Source organism: Fulmarus glacialis, unplaced genomic scaffold (genome assembly GCF_000690835.1).
Source record: "Fulmarus glacialis isolate BGI_N327 unplaced genomic scaffold, ASM69083v1 scaffold7647, whole genome shotgun sequence".
NCBI lineage: Eukaryota > Metazoa > Chordata > Aves > Procellariiformes > Procellariidae > Fulmarus > Fulmarus glacialis.
Window position 1 is genome coordinate 88498 of NW_009225024.1, and position 19554 is coordinate 108051.

At 35.6% G+C, this 19554-nt stretch overlaps 1 protein-coding gene across 1 annotated transcript in view; it reads right to left on the minus strand.

Annotated features, from left to right (window-relative positions):
* The window catches only part of LOC104080071 (rho GTPase-activating protein 21-like), a 52121-nt gene extending 32783 nt beyond the window's left edge, over positions 1 to 19338 (minus strand). The window contains 3 exon segments of the mRNA XM_009582338.1: positions 9501 to 9555; positions 15212 to 15290; positions 19272 to 19338. Of these exon segments, the coding sequence (XP_009580633.1) occupies positions 9501 to 9555; positions 15212 to 15290; positions 19272 to 19338 (201 nt within the window).
* Positions 19339 to 19554: the final 216 nt, after the last annotated feature.

The following is a 19554-nucleotide window of genomic DNA, read 5'->3' on the forward strand; positions in this document are numbered from 1 at the left end:
AAAATTAATACAGAGCAAAGTACAGAGGAGGGCGAGGCATTTACAATACTGCTGCAATGTTACACCGAGCATGTGAAGTGCAAAATATTAAAGCACGCTGAGAGAAAACCGACCAAATAACACAGGCACAAACCAAAAATTAAGTGATTAGCATTATGAAGAAAATTCAGCTCAGACTATCCAGCTCATTTCCAACAAACTTGCTGTTTCATATTCTTGCTTCTCACAAATCATTAAGAAAAACATGCCTTGCAAAACCATCAGAGAAATGGCTACTGTACATTTCTTACCAGTGCTCTGACATCCTTTGTAAACTGCAGCTGGCAGAAAACAGGAAAACATAGTAAAAGCTGCTTACAGATGTAAAGACAGAATTATGTTGTCATATTGATGCTGGATACAGCAAGCTAAAAATACAACTATACTGATTTCACTGGAAGGTACCAACAGAGGTAAAGGGCAGTAGAGCATAAGAAAAAAAACTTCACTCTCCTTGTGAGCATATCCATCTCAGGCTTTCATCTGCTCCTCGCATTTATCCTCTACCCTTACAGAAAGCAAAATACATTTGTGCCATTTTGCCTCGGTGCATCCCTACAGCTGCCTGCAAAGAGCTCTGGCTCTAGGTAACAGGACTTCCCTTCCACTACAGCAACATTACTGCCTCTCATTTCCCCTGGGCTGCTACAAGCTCTGCTTCCTGGTGACGAAACGACGACTTTATTATGCATTTAAAACAGCACGCCCCTTCCCCACATATATCTGAACATGACCACAAGCTGTCAGCTGACTGCAGCTGCTTTCATGCTGTACATCTGAAATTAGAGGAATGATGCTGCAGAAACACTCTACTCATGTGATTTGTATTTTTTTTCCTCCACTCATAGTAAAAATCAAGCCAGGTTTCCACTGGCACATTTAAAGGAGGGAAGGAACATACAAAGATAAATATTTCTAAATCTTCAAATAAATGGCTATTTAAGATCTTGATAGGCTGTAAGAATAAAAAAAAAAAAAAAAAAAAGAGAAAATTGGAAAAGATGCTGAAGACCCAGAAAACAGGTAGAACAAGAGACTACTGGAATGCAAGACAAACAAAAACAATCACACACCCCCCCCCAATCAGAAAACAATTACTACTTTCTACAGCTGATAAAACATTGCAAAACCTGGGATATGCACACATTACACCAATATAAAATACACTGTGTTTATGTTTTTGTAAAACATGCCCATGACAAGCAATGCTTCATTGACTTCGACAGCTGAAAGGCTAAATTCCAAAACTGGTGTAATCTGATCATAGCTGAAGACTACAAATGAGTTTAAAATCAGTTCTCAGCTCTTGACAAAATTTATCACAGATATTATCATAGAATCATAGAACAGAATCATAGAATAGTTTGGGTTGGAAGGGACCTTTACAGGTCATCTTAGTCCAACCCCCCCAGCGTGGGCAGGGACATCTTCAACTAGATCAGGTTGCTCAGAGCCCTGTCCAACCTGACAAAAACATCTTCTTCAAAAGACAGCATTCTCACAGGGTCCAAAATGAGATCATCTAGGTTTTCTCCCCCCTCCTCCCAATAAAGAGTATGTTTCCATGATTGCAGGTATATCCTCACAGACAGACTGCCAGTTCTTGGTAAGACAGAGTTACTGGAAAAAAGGTTTTGATGATAGAAAGTGTAGTTCTCCCTTCAACCTCATTCCACCCACTTCCCAAGAAGTCACTGAAACAAAGCTGAACTTTCTTCCAAGAAAGAAGTTGTTTATAAATAGGGGCTGTGACATTTCCACAAAGGAATATTAAGTATCTTTGTTTCATAATTCTGATTAAGGGCCTACAGAAGAATACTGCAACTTACAAAGAAATGCACGGATCTGTCCTGAATAATGTCACACTGAATGATGCATTATCAGCCTTTTTACTATGAAATATTTTAATTGCTTTAACCAGAAGATGATGGTTAAATTTTTAGAAGAGGTTTAGAGACTATAAAATGTGAAGTACACCAATATACTTATTAGGATCGATACACTATTATAAATACTTAAAGTATTTTGCAACTATATATAAAACACAGTTCGAATATTACTCTCTTCTCCCTTTAGTTCCTCAAATGATATAGTGTGTGGAAATAGTACCTTAATCTCTAAGAGATTGCAACAGAGGATATACTCGTAAAGAAAACATTAGGGTATGACTTAAATGTAAGTCTTTAAAAAGCCTTAAAAATAAAAAAAGCCTTTGAACTTAAAAAAAAAAATTTTTTTTTAAAAAATATCCGATCAGTGATGTTCCCGATTCAGACACCAGCCAAGCCCTTTGAATTCCTACAGGAGCTGGGTTGTAACTCAGCAGTTATTCAGAAGTTCCAACATGATCGAAAAAATCAGTCTTGATCTTTTACGAGCTCTTTCCCACCTTCTCAAAACAATGGCAGTTATGGAAAGCTTACCATACAAATACAACAATTTAGCGTGGCATTAACAGCTTTGATGGATAACAGCTCTGCAACAATTACTAGAAGAAAACTGCTGCACTTACTCAGCGTGTTTCCAGTTATTGGGTACAATTTCTTCCCCGCTTTGCAATCTGGTTTTGTTTGCACCAAGTTTGCAAACTCCTATGGCAAATAATTAATTTCTGACTGTGAATTTGTATAACCATTAGCACATTAAGGGTTTAACTGGTAAGGTAATACATTCATGCCGTGTGATATGCAAAATAAATTTTAAGCAAATAAAGCATTCTACAAGATATTTTATTAACCCTCAAATTCAGCTGAAGCATTTTGCTCGCATTTTTTCCTACTTGATTTTATGCCACTAATGTTAGAATAATGACAGCCAATGTACAATGATTCCTCTTAGTAAGAATCATGGCGAAACCTCGTCCTTTCAAGAGCTTGAGCCAACCATGTCCTACACCACTTAGTCCAAATCCATAAAAGCACATAAGCATATGCTTCACTGAGAACGAGTATGCTTCACTACGCTTCACTAAAGGATGAATAATAACACTGATTTCAACTGAACTACTTGCAAAATTGGAGATAAGCATTTTGATGAATCTGAAGCTAATGTGCCCAACACCTTGCAAGACTGAGCTTGAGGCATTCTTCCTTCTCCAACCTGTTTGGCTTCAGATTATGTCTTTACCACTAAATTCTTCTCTTCCCCAGTCCTAACTTATTCTCACATTTAGCATGAGTACAGGAACTGCACACCAGAAAAGGTCTTCAGCTGTCTTAAAAGGAAAAATTTTCCAATTATAGTTTGCTCTGGCAAGAATGTTAGTAATACAGCTCAAGTGGTTTCATTTTACTCTGAAACACCCAGCAAACACTACGGTCAGATAACATTGTTTCAAAAAACCGCACACCCTTTCTTCCCAATGGCAGTGAAATTTTAGTATATAAAATTTAATGCCTCAAGCCCAAGAAATTTATTTTCCAAATACAAGCTGTGTAAGAGACTTTCTTGTAAATATTAGTCTAAATCGAAGTAAGGAGAGTTGATGCAAATGGTATTTTCTAACATATGCAATGTTAGATAACAAAGTTTAAGTCTCTTCTAGGTCACTACGTCTTTGCACCGCACCCCTCCTTCCATTGTACTTGCTGCCAGAGCTTTAATATTAACCTCTGCACACATTAGTAACTGCATCAGTACAAAAATCTGAGAGTAAACAAATGCTCCAAGACTCTGGACTAAATACAGCTACTTATGAAAACATCTCTATTTATTAAAAGTAAAGCAAACGAAAATATTTCAGTTTGCCAATGAAACAGCCATGTTGCTCCATTAGGTCTGGATGGTCTCAGGAAAAAAAAAAGACAATATTGTTAAAGTTGACTGTGAGCAGACCTGTAGTCAGAGGCCTGAGGTTACTGGGGCATATAAAACTCTAGAATAAATTTCCTTACGTAAGTTATTTTTCTTTTTTCTTATTTTTTAATACAGATGCATTACTGGCAATTTCAGGGTTCTACAAGGCCTTGAGAGCTGCCAAATTCCACAAAAATTGCAAGTATCAGAAATGACAAAGCAGCATACACTTCTTTTCTGCCCAGATCTCCCAATCTACTGAAAACTTCCATATCACCTGTCTAGAAAGAGGAAGAAAAGAAAAAGATATGCTTCAATTGACTTTCACTCGCTTTCCTGGTCATTCCCACCTAGGATTTTTTTGTTCCCCTATTATCTACGACAAGAGAAACATTTCTGTTCAAATGTGGTCAACTTTCAGTTATCGATACGCAATTTCAATAGTCTGTAATTTTAAGGAAAGATTAAGATGTAAATTAAAAGATATGGATATGCAAGAAGGAACTAAACATATCAAAAACATATAGTAGTAAACAGCTCCCTTTTATTTCCACATTTACCATTATTCACAGAATGAATAATGATAATAAAAAAATAAAATCTTTTTGTAAATAAAACTACACAGATCTTTCTGGAACGCTAAGGCATGTTTCAACAGATTTGTACGCTACTAAAATTTAATGGTGACAACACCTAGGACTAGAAGTAACCTGCTACCTCTTGGGGCAATTCCTATGAAGAAATGATTTTTTAAAAACTTATTCAAAATGAAACTGTTGGAGGTAGGATAAAAGTTAGGAAAGATGAACTTTTGAGGGGGTAGTGAGGGAAGTGCCAGAAAATGAAAGATGAAAAATCAGGATAACTTACCCATAGCACGTGAGTTTACATACACATACACAAAGTAGATACACATATTTACAAATTAATATCTACATATATTTACATATAATAAACCCTATATATAAACATTTATGCTACATTACAAATAACCTTCCAAACAAACAGCTCCAATGTAGATCATATTAAAGATGCATTTTTTAAGAGAGTGATATTTTCAAGTGCCTGATACTTAAAAGTTCAGTGACTTGTAAGCTATATTCTTCTTTACATACACAAGGAATGATTAGCAAACAAGCAAATTCCAACATGAACATACCTCAAAAAAAAGGTCCAAAAATCCTGCATGCTAAGGACACCCTAACACATACACGTTAGACACTACAAAGCCTACTGACAGGAGTCATAATAAGGCTGACCTGTAAGCGGGCTTAGCAATTTCCATTTTCTCTCTCCAGGGAGCACCTAATTTACATTCAGCATTTTCTGTGTAGCATAAAAAGCTTCTGAACAACTGAAAAGCGTCACAATTTGAACAACTTTTTAGTATTAAATTTGTTATCCAAAGGCTACAAACCAGCAATGATTCCATTAAATACACTTGAGAAAAGGAACTACTTGTAGTTGACCTAGAGGTCTCTTCCCATTCATGAAGCCAGTGGTACTAAAACCCACAAGATGCTCAAATTCTGTCAAAAAAACGTTGAGACTGCTACAGAAATTGTATATAGATATATATAATTTGTAACACTGAGGAGAGTATAATATAGTAATAATAATAATCATCCTCCTCATGGTCTCAAAATGGTTACATAGCTACAAATGTTTCAAAATTATCAAAAGATATTATTTTAAGTAAACTAATCTCAAATTTGAGGAAGAGCATGAAAAAAACCCAACTGTCCTGGTTTCAGCTAGGATAGAGTTAAATTTCTTCCTAGTGCTGCGTTTTGGATTTAGTATGAGAAGAATGTTGATAACACACTGATGTTTTCAGTTGTTGCTAAGTACCCTGCTAGTCAAGGACATTCATCTTCCATGCAAGCGCATGAGAGGGTGGGAGTGAGCACAGCCGGGACAGCTGGCCCAGCTGGCCAACGGGGTATTCTATACCATGTGACATTATGCTCAGTATATGAATGGTAGGTGTGTTCCAGGAAGCAGTGATCGCTACTTGGTAATTGGTCAGCACGTGTGGTGAGCAATTGCATTGCGCATCACTCATTTTGTATATCCTATCATTATCATCATCATCATTATTATTATTTTCCCTTCCTTTTCTGTTCTATTAAATTGTCTTTATCTCAACCCATGAGTTTTTCTCACTCTTACCCTTCTGATTCTCTCCCTGTCACACTGGGGGGCGGGGGGGAGTGAGCAAGTGGCTGTATGGTGTTTGGCTGCCTGCTGGGTTAAACTACGACACTGACACATTTGTAGTTGTCAAGAGTTCAAGTTTTTGTCATGTTTTAAATACCCTTTCCCCCATCCCCAAAGTGACATTTCCAAGATCGTGCCAGTGAACCACACGACTGACACTGACTTCACTAATGGCAGGTTTTCACACGTAATTCCCTTCTAAGTAAGGAGCGCGCACATGCTACAGAGGGCAATGACCTGTGGATTGGTCCACTTCATTGTTACTATTGATGAATGGATTTAAAGCCCTGTTTTCAGGAAATCCAATATACCACGAGGCTCACAGACATATCTGGATGTTTCTGAAGACTAAATTCAAGGTTTATAAATAGCAAACTAAGGATAGAAACAGGCAACTGTGCTCTTTATGTAGTTAACCTAGCAATTACTCAGCACCACATGGAGTAGATTGCCAAGTACTATAAAACTTATCACAACCAGCATCATTCCTGAATGTAATGAAACTATTTCATCCTCATTGCACTAGATAAACCTTTCATTAGCTCCTACTACAATATCCAGTAGTGCTTTGAGTTCTTCTGTTTTTACAGCGTACCAGTATATAACATCAACAGTTTACAAGTGATACCATCTGAAGATATTTACAGTGAAATTTACAACACGTCAAAGAAAACTACTAAATTCTTTAACACTATACCATAATAACTTAAATAACATGACTTCAGTGACAAAAGTGTAAGTTTTTCCTCTATTAATAAGGGCACTGCACCTTACCATTTATTGTTCACTTTGCACTTACACTGACACTACCACTACAGAGATTATTGTTATCACTTACTTATATAAGTTGTACTTCATTCAGGAATAAGGATTCGCTCTGAGGTTTATATTTTATTTAGACATAAGATTTCCACAAAAGCTAATATAGCATTAATCGCAAAGATAAAAACAGAAAAACAAAAAAGTATGCAGTTTCTCAGCTGAAAACAAAAAGTTACTGCCTTTTCACAGGAGGTGAAAGGAGTAACATTCTGTGTTTTTACTCTGAAAATATTATAAACATGAGTGTTCAGCTTTGAGTAGAGAAAAGTTCTTCACCAAATCTTGTCATGAAAACAGTAGATCCTAACATCTAAAGGCTGAAAATGAATAATCACCATCTTCAGAGGAATTGCATAGATTTTTCATTTGACCGAAGTTACAGTGGTGCACTGTGTCTCAAAGACTGCTAATTGTTATTTTAGAAGTACTAAGATTTTTCCTCCTCTGTGGTGGTCCTAAAAGGGAGAAAACTACAGGCTATAACTGATGACTTCTGCTGTATGATGCAATTCATTTGTGTCTGTATCTTCACATGTTGCAACTCTGCCCTCAAAGACTGACACCTGAAAACATATATACTAAAATACAGACCACAACAGAACCGCACGAACAGACTGCATTGCAGCTATCAGAACTCTCTTCCAATAGGCCCAAGTACACGCAATGCTCAGTCTTGCAGAGTACAGAAAACATCTGTCTCTTAATGGCTTTCCTCTGGCAGTTTCCTACATGGAACTGATATTCCTCAAGACAAGCCCACTTTTACCCAAACAAATGCATCATAGTAAACAGGAGCACAAACTCCTCCATGTTGTATCAAAACAAACAACTGTCAGAAGGAACTCATACAAGCTATAGAGGCAACGCAAAGCATTTTTTGCAAAATTACAACTCCAACTGTTAAACCTAATCCTCTTTCTATCTTCAAAAGAGGAGCCTGGAATACAACATTCACAACTCTACCACACCTTACAACTCAAAAGAAACTTTTTTTAATGACACCTGGAAATTATTCCCACATATATCTCCAGTTTTCTTCTAGAACTCCCACAGGCAGATATTTTTTCTCTTGCCTTTACTCCTCAATCTCCTCCAAGAGAATGACCTTATTTTCTTTTTACTAATATCTTTCTCTAGCCCAAAGGCAAGGTCTGTCTTTCTTCCTCTGTCCCCGTTATCTCACTTGTTGATAAAACAAGTTAAATTCCAATCAATTGTTTTTCATCTACACTTCACCTGAAGCTTGCACTTCGTGTTTCATCAGCAGAGGGAAGATGTGCCTAAGAGGTTCTCACCCAGCCAAACACAAAGGTTTAACTATAAACCTACAAATCTTGCCTTGCCCAGATCCTTAGACTGTTATGGCTACAAGACTGCATTAGATGCATATGGCCATTCAGATAATTTAGAAGTTAGAAATATTCCTGCATTTCTACATATTCACAGTTCCAATTAAAAAAAACCAAAAACAAAACCTAAAACAAAACAAAAAACCCAACCCTAACCCTCCCTCTCCCTCAAAAAAAAAACAACCCAGCTTTCCCTCCAACTTACTCATGCAATCAAAACTCACCTCCTGCCCCCAACATTTTCTGTATTGGATTACTGAAATATTTCTTTACCAAATGTTCTCAAAATATCACTTCTATTATAATAATCTTGGCTTGTTGGCCTAATTGGCCGAGTTCCTACACTAGCCTTTATCTTCACCTTCAGCTCAAAACAGAGTTTCTTGGTTTTTTTTCTTTACCCATTAATTTGTCCTTTAATACTGGAAAACAGCTACTGAAACCCACAGGTTTTTCTTAACTGTTATTTAAAATCAAGTCTTACTATTTCTGTGTGGATTAGAAAACACAGTTTTCCAACTACTAACCAGAAAGTCTACCCCGCTTGTCGTCTTCTCCTTTCCTCTACTTCCAATTAAAAATAAACTAGAGCATATCAGTACATGAGGTGTTTTTCTAATTCTTCACAATATTCACTTACACATCATACTTTATTCACAGCTCTTTTGGACTTAGAGACACTAAGTGGGAGATGAATTATCTCACCATATATGCAGGACCTCAGTTCAAATTGAGAACATATAGGCATGAACGTAATAAAATATTTACAGCAGTTACAATAAAAAAATTTGGTAATAACCTTCAGTGCATTCATCACCTTGCTTCTTTCCTGAAAATCCACTGACAATTAATGAGTTATTAACAAAAGCTTATTTTAAGTGCCATGTGCTAGGTTTTTAATTCAAATTTAGTAATGATTCCCAACTTCTTTAGAATTAGACAACCTAGTTGAAGAAAGCAATCCAATTAATAGAATCTAACATAAGGAAACTAATCCAAACGATAATAAAAACACAAACACTATTCTAAGATTTTTTTTTTTTAACAAGATGCTAGAAATATCATGTGAAGAAGGTATTCTCCCCTATATTTGGATTCCTCTGAAATTTCAGGGATGGCAAGCAAGTAGGAAAATATCTAAAGGAGTGACAGAGGGATAAATGTTAACTCTTTAATTATTTGCCGGTAGCACAGTTCAAAGATTTTGTAACCAACAGCAAGACATTTTTCTTTAGTCAACATACTTATATAAGTATATAAGCTTCATAAACATACCAATTGAAGGATGTCCTCATCTTTTGGCATAACACTAAGCTCCAATATGCTGTCACTGAAAGAAACAGGAAAAAAACATAGCACATGAACTTTCAAAAGAGATTTTCAATTCTTATTACAAAGACGATCCATTAACTTCCATAGACCAAAACCATTCAAAAACTCCCACACTCAGCTATTCTGTCAAATTACATTACACAACAGAAATAAACACTGATTTCCATTGGAGTCTTCACAAATAAGAGTAGAACAGAAATCTGACTGAAGAGCACATCTGTATTTTCAGCAAAACCAGTGTATTAAGCCAACATGCTGTCTTTGTCAGTTCTCTCCCCCCCCTCGAGTCCTAAGGTACATTAGTTGTTTGGAGCTTCTCAGACAAAGCAAGTTAAAACTTCTCTCCTTCTTCCACGTAAAACTAAAGTCTGTTAGCATGCTAAGATTGCTGGGGAAATGTCAAACTACCACATCATATGAGAAGTGGGGCAATAGCAAGGCAAGCACTGACTTACACCTTTCTGCTCCAATCACCTCCTTAATCAACTTAAACATATTTAGTCAGTCAGATGACATCTGAAATATAGATGAAAAATGCTTGCTATTTATAAGTACTGAGTTCGTCAGTCTGAACTGCTGAAACCAAAAGCAGCAGCAGCATAAAGATCCAGGAATCCGGATAGTTCAATCAATATAATTTAAATACAGACGTGTATTTAAATTACAACCGAATGTACAACGTATCGGTTATCCAGAGTCAAATATTGTAAAACAGTGAAACCCACAGTTAGTATCTACCAGAAAAAAGTATTTTCACAAGCAAGAGAAGTATATGCTTGTAACATTGGTTACAGAACAGTTGAATTCATTATCTCATCTGAGATAGAGGAATACTCTGTTCACATTCATTAAATGTAAACTGGAACAGGTACAGAGAAGGGCTACAGAAGAGATGGCTTGTACAGACTATTTTCACTAGGCTCACAAAACAGAAAATGAAGAGATTATGACTATTATTTAGAAATCTCATGTTACAAGAAGAAAGGATATTTAAACAAATTGACAAATACCAGCACAAGAAAAAAGCATGCCACCTAACTGGATATATCAGACTAGAAATTAGCTTATCTGTACTGGTCAGTACAACGCATTTGCTGAGAAAAGACAAAACTAGCACAGAGACAGGCCACCAACTTCAGGGCACACAGAACAGCCTATGAAAGCACTGAGAACCTCCTCAGTTTCTTATTTCTGCAGAAAGGAAAGTCATCTTCTCAAACATGTAACGTGTGATTTATCATGCTTTCTTATATGAAAAATGTTTTTATTTTGTGGTTCCTTTTCCATTTGTTAGCGACCGCAGACATAAGGCTGCATTCCAAAATAGCAGAGTAAGCGTATTTGGTTTCACAATCTTAAACCACTATTCATTTTGGAAAGAAGTGTTCTCCAAGCAGCATAAATTATTTTAGTTTTAAAACCAAAGATCAGCAGTGATAGATTTAAATTTTTCTTTTCCAGTCTACACACAGCTAGGAAAAAATACATCTTCAAAAGTCTTTTAAAGGTTTTTCAGAATATTGTATTTTAAGAAACACAGAAGTATTGACTTTTTAATGTGCATTTACAATAGCATTTCCCATTTTGACTGAATGCATAAACAGCAAAACTATTTTAAATGATTCTTTAAAAGCAGTGTCATCAGGAGCTGACTTTTGCCTAAACTCCGTTGTATGGATATTAAAACTATTTAGCAGTTGTAAAACAAAAAGAGAATATGAAAGAAATACCATAGCTTGAGGCACTTCCAGTGAAGTGTTCAGATTTCACTTCTACGTGCAGGTAGCACATATGTGTAAATTGTATTAGGCAACTTATGGTTTGATAATAATCAATGCTTATTTGCAGGATGAAGACTTTGGAAGTCAAAAATATGATAAATAGCATTGTTCCTCTTCAAGTACTTCTAATATAAAGGGAAGCGTCCTATTTATAATTCGACACAGAACAAACTATTCTCTCATAAAAGTATTTTGTGCCTTTTTTTTTTTTTTTTAAAAGAACGGGATTAAATCAATTTACACAGTTTAATGCCTTTTTTAGTAGCCATCCAAAAGAGGAAAGGGTTCCATTCAGGAGCAATGTTTTACACATAATTCAAATAACTACTTAACTGTTCTATTCCAGTTTGCCTGTAGAACCTTCTGGAGACAATTTGGATCTTCCTGGTTTATATTTTGTGAAGTGCTCTCAGAATGTTTTCCAATTCTCATATCCGAAACAAAAAGTATTAAGGAATACTTTTGGTGTATTGTACTATATAACTATAACTGCATGCAAATTATGAACTACAAACTGTTCATAAGAACCACTACACAGAAAATGGCAGTTTACACTAAAATATTAGACACAGTATTGTGAATTCTCAGAGATATCTATCATGCAAATAACTTTCATTACACATTTTTGAGAGTCAAATTTATTGACTCAGAGTGAAACTAAAGCTCTATGATGCACTGTCATCATAAAGACTATCTTTTGATGCATTCTTTTGTATTAATGAAACAAATTCAGTAGCTAAACTCTGTACACTTCTGAGTAATCCCAACATTTCCAAGAAGAATTTGCAAAGAGAAACAAGCGGGATAGACTTATCATTCAAATTCCCCACAGTTTTAAAAAAAAAAAAAAAGTTGGCAATCAGAATCTGTTTCTTGTTTTATTTAGAACTGTAAATAATTTATGGAGTTTACATTAATAAGCAACACATCCCCAAGTTGATTGCGTAAACAGACAAGAATAAATTCTTAATGGACCAAACTAACAACTATTGGTAAAGAGTAGGAAACCTAGTCTTAAAAGTGATTTCATCATTAATCTTACAGGACACAGTTATTTCTAGCAGCTCTTTTAAGGTGTGCCCTTCACCTTCCAGAGGAAATAATCAGTGTAAGTTTAGCTTTGCTCTCTCCAACCAGAGCAAAATAGGTAACATTCTAGACACAGCTTGAAACTTTTCCGAGAACAATACAAAACATGGCTGAATTATATCCCATCCATAAGTCCCACTGGAATTTATGGGGATCATTTCATTTAAGGCAGCTAAGTTCTGATGTCTGCAGCATTATATAATGAGGACAAACAGCTACAATTGAACAACTTTCTAGAAAAATAATGAGCAGCTATGGAAATGGAGCTCCAAGAGTAATCTAATTCAAAAATCTGTAATTCCAAACTGAGTTTCACCACAAAACAGTTCAACAGTGAGTGTGGGGGGGAACTACTTCTTTAGAGGTAAGAGAGGATAAAATGTGTTGTATCCTTAAAAGCTGTTATGAAGATGATCAGAAAAATTACAAAAGAATAAGCATTTACAGTCAGCAATTTGTTTGAAAGGGTAATTAAAAACAGTAATTAAAATGTCACACTGAGACTATAAATGAAACTGTCTTTAGTCATGAATAAAGGAGATTTCAACTGACAATTTAGCCTTTCAAAAGGCCTTTCAGCAAGTTGCTTGCACAAAGCCTACTAAAGAAACTAAGGTGTGCTGGATGAAAGTTTAGCTAAGACAAAAAACAGAGCAAGAACTGCGTCACTGGGTATTTTTAATATTAAGACTTTAAGTACATTCAAAACTGAACTTGTGCAAGACCAACCTATCAAGAACTATTAAATCAAGTGATGCAGATAAAGCCTTTGGCTCAGCAAGTTTCTAAACCAGGGATTTCTGGAAAGTGGGCTAGTATTATCTGACCAAATATCACTCTATACTTTCAGTGTTTTCATAGTCTTCTCCTAAGAATCCATTACTGATATTATCAGAGAGGATACTGACATAAACAGACCTTCAGTCTGATCCAAGATGGCTATGCTGATGCAAGAACGGCATGCTAAAGCATACTAAGGCATGCTAAAGAAGCATACACCTTAATGTAATTTTACTTGCCATGAAATGGCAACACAAGAAATAAAATACTTTATGTGCAGAACAAACTGTTCTGACCTCAAAAATACTGTTTTCAAGCAAAGAATTAGAGAGAGTTCATTCTTTAGTCACATGAGAAGTATTGCTTGTAAGCTACAAGGAAGATACACCTGATCTGGAGTCTGAGCTCTCTTTATGAATCAGAATTAATATTTATCTGTTTATCTTAAGAGGTTCAGCTGAAGACTTCCTGATGGCTATATTTTCTGTATAAAACACTCAAGGATACACATGACCTTTTATTATGATCTTCTGTGATGTACACATCTGGCTCAAGACAACAAATTGTTCTCCTCTCCTAATCAACAATAGCATCCCTTCATCTTCTGTGCACTCATGGAAATTAGGGGGACAGATGCAGCAGTGTGCTATACCGTTCCTGGTTGCACTAGATAATCACTGATAAGGCCTTGTTCAGGTGTCCCTGTTTTATCCACAGTGGGCAGGGGTTGCATTCTGCTGGAACGGTTCACTACCTACACTCACGGGGCTGAAAATAAAACTTTATTCACAGGCAGACTTAGAGTTAAGAATCTCTGACCACACAGGCCACTGGAAGATGTGATTGGTCTCTCTCTTTTTTGGATTAAGAGAAGAGATTTCATTGATTGATGTACCTGTCGGGCATGTAAAGTAATGTCCTGTGCCTTGAGTATACACTATTGTACAATATTACTGTCTGTACAAATACAAAATGAAAAAACAATACATGGCTAGTGTTATTTCCAGTAAAGGTTATAAAAAAGATAGATTCCATCTTTCCAGCTCTTGTATAGAACGTACTAATGACACAAAACACATTTCAGTCTACCTTGCCTGTCATACCTTTGAACACAAGTTTTGTTGTTTCAAAGAAAATGCACCTGGGATGTATGTATTTTGAAAGAAATCTTGAATAAAGACTCCACTGAAATAGGAAGATCAGGACCTTATTTTTCCTACTTCTAACTGTAAGCATAACTAAGTCTTAATGCATGAAGATTCACTAAAAATAGAATGTGACATATGAGATGTATTTAGAAAACATTTTTCCATGCTGATCATAATACATCTTTTTTCCACATAACTCATTATTATATTGGAAACTTGTTGCTATAGAACAGAAATTGACACCAAGAAAACTGTAAAAAAATGGAGACAGATATAAGACATGAAAACAAGTATCTACATTCATGTATGGACATGATTTAGTAAGTCCTTGTGAGTTGCAGGAGCAGTAAATACTACCATTCCCTCAACTCTGTGCAAAGTTCATAACTTGCTGCAAAATAGAGGAAAACCAAGATGTACTGCAGATGTTTTGCAGGTGTGTTACACTAGCATAAAATTTTTCCTTTACCAGATATGCTGATTTCTAGTTATCAGATCTCATAAGCAAGGTAGATTTTTTGATTTTCTTTTTAAATTGACATATATATGTGTGGTGTATGTATACCTAATCTGCCTATTTTAAATGCAGACAACCTTCCTCTATAGCACTCAGTGTGATTTGCTAAAAAGGGACAAGTACTGACATAAAAGGACTGTGGCACAATTCAGCACACCCATTCTCAAACCTTTCTCAGTATTCAGTAAACATATGAAAACAGAAATAGTAAAACTGAGTGTGTATTAAGGAAAATTTAAAAATACGATGACTGCTTCAGAACCACCATAAGTGGTCATTTCCTGCTTAGTATTAAAAAAAAAAAAAAATGTGGCACATAATTAAATACTAGTATCTCACCTGTTCTGTATTAAAGCAATGACTTGAGAATATGTCTTCCCAATAACACTTTCTCCATTGACTTTTATAATTCTGTCACCTGTAAAGGGAAAAGTTATATCTTAAATTAATTTGTCTAGACTTTTTTTGATCATTTTTGTTTTGTACTTATGTACCTCTCAATAATCAAGATCACCAATATGTTAAATTCAAGGTTAGTCTTCTTTAAAAGTGAAAAAAGACAACAATAAAAGATGCACAATACAACTACATAGAATCATATACAGGATGCCAAGTTTCTACTCTTTTCTCAGAACATTTTCAGATGTGGTATCTTATTCTAAGCTTCCACATGAATCACCTAGAAACTTATAGAAAGAAAACCACAAACAGGTGTAAGGTATACCAGAAGCTCACTTAAGTATCCCATCTTCAAAATAAAGCTTTTGATGTATGGTAACACGTACTGACAACTCTGCCCAATTCTTAAGCAAACTATAAGTAGACATTTCATTCCAGCACTTGACCTCAAAAAAACCCCAAACTTTAATTCAGAACACTGCCAGGTGTAGCTGAACACATCTCCTCTAATAGCAGCAAATACTGCAATTTTGTACTTCTTCCTTCTGAGTAATAGAGAACGAGTATTTTGAAAGGCTCCGGTTTCCTCCTTCCTCAGAATAATCTGTGTTGTTTTCAAGACATTACTGTCTCTTCAATGCATCTTCGACAGTGTAATGGGTTATTTCTTATCCATATAGATCATACAGATTAGTCTGTAGACCTAACATCACTTTTATCAGATTTCTCCAAATCGTTTGTTGCACCTTCCTCATTAAAAGCTTCATATACTCTCACAAATTAAGTGGCAAATATATCATGTAGAGCTATTTTCAGCTTTTGATGAAAACCCCATCCCATTTCTTCACCAAAAATGGTATTTACGTCATCTCTGATCATAAGAGCAGAAAGGTATCTTGAATTTACTAATGAGGCGAAAATGGTCTACAGGATCACAGATAAGGAGGCTTGGGAAAGCTGCTGGAGAAAGAAGAACTGAAAGAAAGGACCCATGCAAAGTGAACCAAAGGAATGGCTTTTTCAACACTGCTTTAGAAACTGAAAGCCCTTTTTGTGTTTCTGGCGTGATCAAATCAACGCAAGGAAAAAGCTGTTCACTCTGAATACTCAGCCTGACTTGGTGGCAATAACGCTCTAAATGCCCGTTCTCTGTGGAGATTCCCTATACAGACCCCAGGGATTTCCAAACTTAGCAAACCACTTGGATCTGCTGACTGCTTTTAATTTGGTCTGCAAACACAACATCATGCAAATAAATTGGTGCGATATTTTCAACCTCATAAAAGTTTATATATGCCCTTTTATCAGCTGGTTATCGCCCTTTTCCTCACATGAAAGCTCTCAGAGTTTTGTCTCTTGCTTCCTAAGCGATAGAAGAAACGGTGGTGGTAACGTTTAATGGCTGCTAGCAATCCACATGACTGACAGGCATCTGTGATGGACAACAAACACTATCCCACTGTTGCATACACACAGACACCTTACATAATTAGGCTGAGAAACTGGACTTTCATGAAAATAAAGTGAATTTTGAAATGCTGAGTATCACACTGAAATAAATCCTTTCAAAAAGTTGCAGGAAAAAGAAATGCTACAGCTTGTGCCAAAAAATATTATTTACAAGGTCTGAACCCTGTCCTGTTAGGTCATACGGCAAGACTTCCTCGAACACTTCAGATCCTCCTCTGGAACTTAAAACTGTCTTTTTTCCAGGCTGTTTCAGAACTTGTCCACAGATGTAGATCTTTACTCAGTATTCCTACTAAAAACTGTAATTAGGAATATCTTTAAAGTAGATCATATCATTTTATCTATTCTTGTGCAGTTTTCATTTTTCAAAGAGAGTAGGTTACACACAGCAGTGTAACAGTCTACCTGAAGCATGTATCCAAAGAACCTGCCAAAAAACTCAGGTGGGACACACTGCAGAACTGGTTACATGAAAGAAGTGGGCACAGGCAACTCTGCAAAATACAACTTTGCTCAGTTTCAGGTACATATAAAGGGGAAGGCCAGTACCTGTAGTGCAGAAAAGGGTATAGAAGCATGAAGGCTTTTTCTAATAGCTCTCTATCAATCTGGTGGCCCATTAAATACCTTTGATCGAACTAAAAATTAATCTGAACGCACTTAAACCATCTCCCTTTCCACACACATTTCAGTTCTTTATATTCTTGCATACACATAAATGACAGCATGAAGATCAAGACATGGGAAATGCGGATCTGTTTTGGCTGTCTGTATTTCAATATTTCTAAAATACTTATGTTTGGAACTCACGGATATGTTCTTGTTTAATGAGATGCCTTGGAGGTTAAATATGGGAAGTATGATCTTTTTAACTCTAACAATAATTTTGCAGGGGTATTCAAAAATACTCAGAGTGAGTTGTCTTACATTTAAGATACTGTAACCTATTCCTCAAATTTGCAAGAGTATTCCAAAATTTCTGGTGATTAGCAGCCAGGTAGGCTCCTGAAACTGAGCTCATTGATTCTGGGTAACGAAGCTTGGGTTGACACTGTCAGTATTACAAAGGACCCTGCAGCAGTGATATAAGAATTGACAAACAAATATAACTACCTAAACTCATATTAGATTTTCGAGTATTTTCTTTCCATTAGTGTGACCATGAAACAAAGCCAAGTTGGGGGGGGGGGGTTAAAATAGAGTTGATTCTACAAAATAAGAGATGTATACAGTGTCTGTATCAGAGGTTAAACAATCTACCTTGCTGATCATTCTCTGAGTGTTTTATAATATAATTTCAAGATAGAGATATAGTAATATATTTTACGCTAAAGTTTTAAACAAGAAATAGTGGCATGACCTAATTAGATATAACTGCTATCAGCAGTGTGTTTAAGAAGAATATTCTGGTAATTTAAAAAATGTATTTTCTCATTTATTTTCTGTTCTTTATTCTGGGCTCCTAAAAATCTCTTCTATGCCTAAAAATAAAATACTCTCTACAGATTTCATCTCTTTCAATTTGGCAAACGCTGAACAGAGTAGAAATTAACATGGCTCCTCTGTACAACTTCAACATATGCTGCACTTGATATCAAGTCAAAACATTTCTTTATATAATAGCATTAAAATAATGCCAAAGTAGCCCTTCCCTGAATAACTACTTAAGGAGGAGTTAAAAAAGAAAAATGCCTTATGCTGTACAAGTATGATCTAGTACTGTTTTTAAATTGCGATCATCCTAGAATCTTCGCATTTCTTAAGGAATAAACAGAAAAATTATTCTATTCCAGTCAAATGCATGTACTAACTGTTTTCAAAAGAAAATATCAACATCTCATTATTGACACAAACACAATCCTTTCACAGAACATATGTTTTGCCATATTTTTAAGAACAGAAACCTGTGTTTGTAGTGGTACCCATCTACGTAACTTACTGTTTTAACACTTGTAAGACTTCCCATTCTAACATAGGTTTTTCTTCCTTCGACACTTAAGTAAAGGTGTGACAAAGTACCTGGCACTTCACAAAAACCATGCTTTCTGCTCTCCAGTTTGATTAAATCAAACAACTGAACAAAATATAATAAGAAAAGATAGACTTGGATTGTTCCCATTTAATTTAAAGGAGACGGAATAATTTAATTTAAAGAACAAAAACCTGAATGTTTTGAGGTTATCAATTTGTTACAAAGCACAAGAAATACGAGCTTACAGGTGTCATTTTCCTCCCTTTTCTCTTTCTCCTCACATATTTTATCGTATACTTGTTCTTACTTTTTTAAAGATAATAATACAAAAGACTAAGACTTTAATACCTTCATATATTTTATATAGAACCTCCTGATAGAACACAACAGTGCTTTTGAGATTAAAAACACTGGAGGACAATTTAAAAGAGAGATTTCAAACTTCTGAAGGAAAGAAAAATGTTTAAATGGAAGATAGAACTATATGTAGAAGCTTAAATCATATATATTTTACATCATCTACACAAAGAAGCTATTGGTGTTACAGAAGAACAGTACCTGTGCACAGTCCAGCTTCAAAAGCAGGTCCACCCTCTTTAACTTGTTTAACGAATATGGTGTCCATTGGCTCCAGTCTATTTCTTTGTTTTCCTGAGGAAGAAAGAATATTTCTTAAAAGCATTTAATTATACTGCATTACCATGTTTCTACTTTAAGAATTATTTTGAAATGTAATCCTGCCATGTTCATCATTACATTAAATACTCAAGTTCAGTTTGGGGTGAGGGAAGGTAGAGTAGATTAGGAGTCCTAAAGACTGCATTTCATTTGGCTACACTAA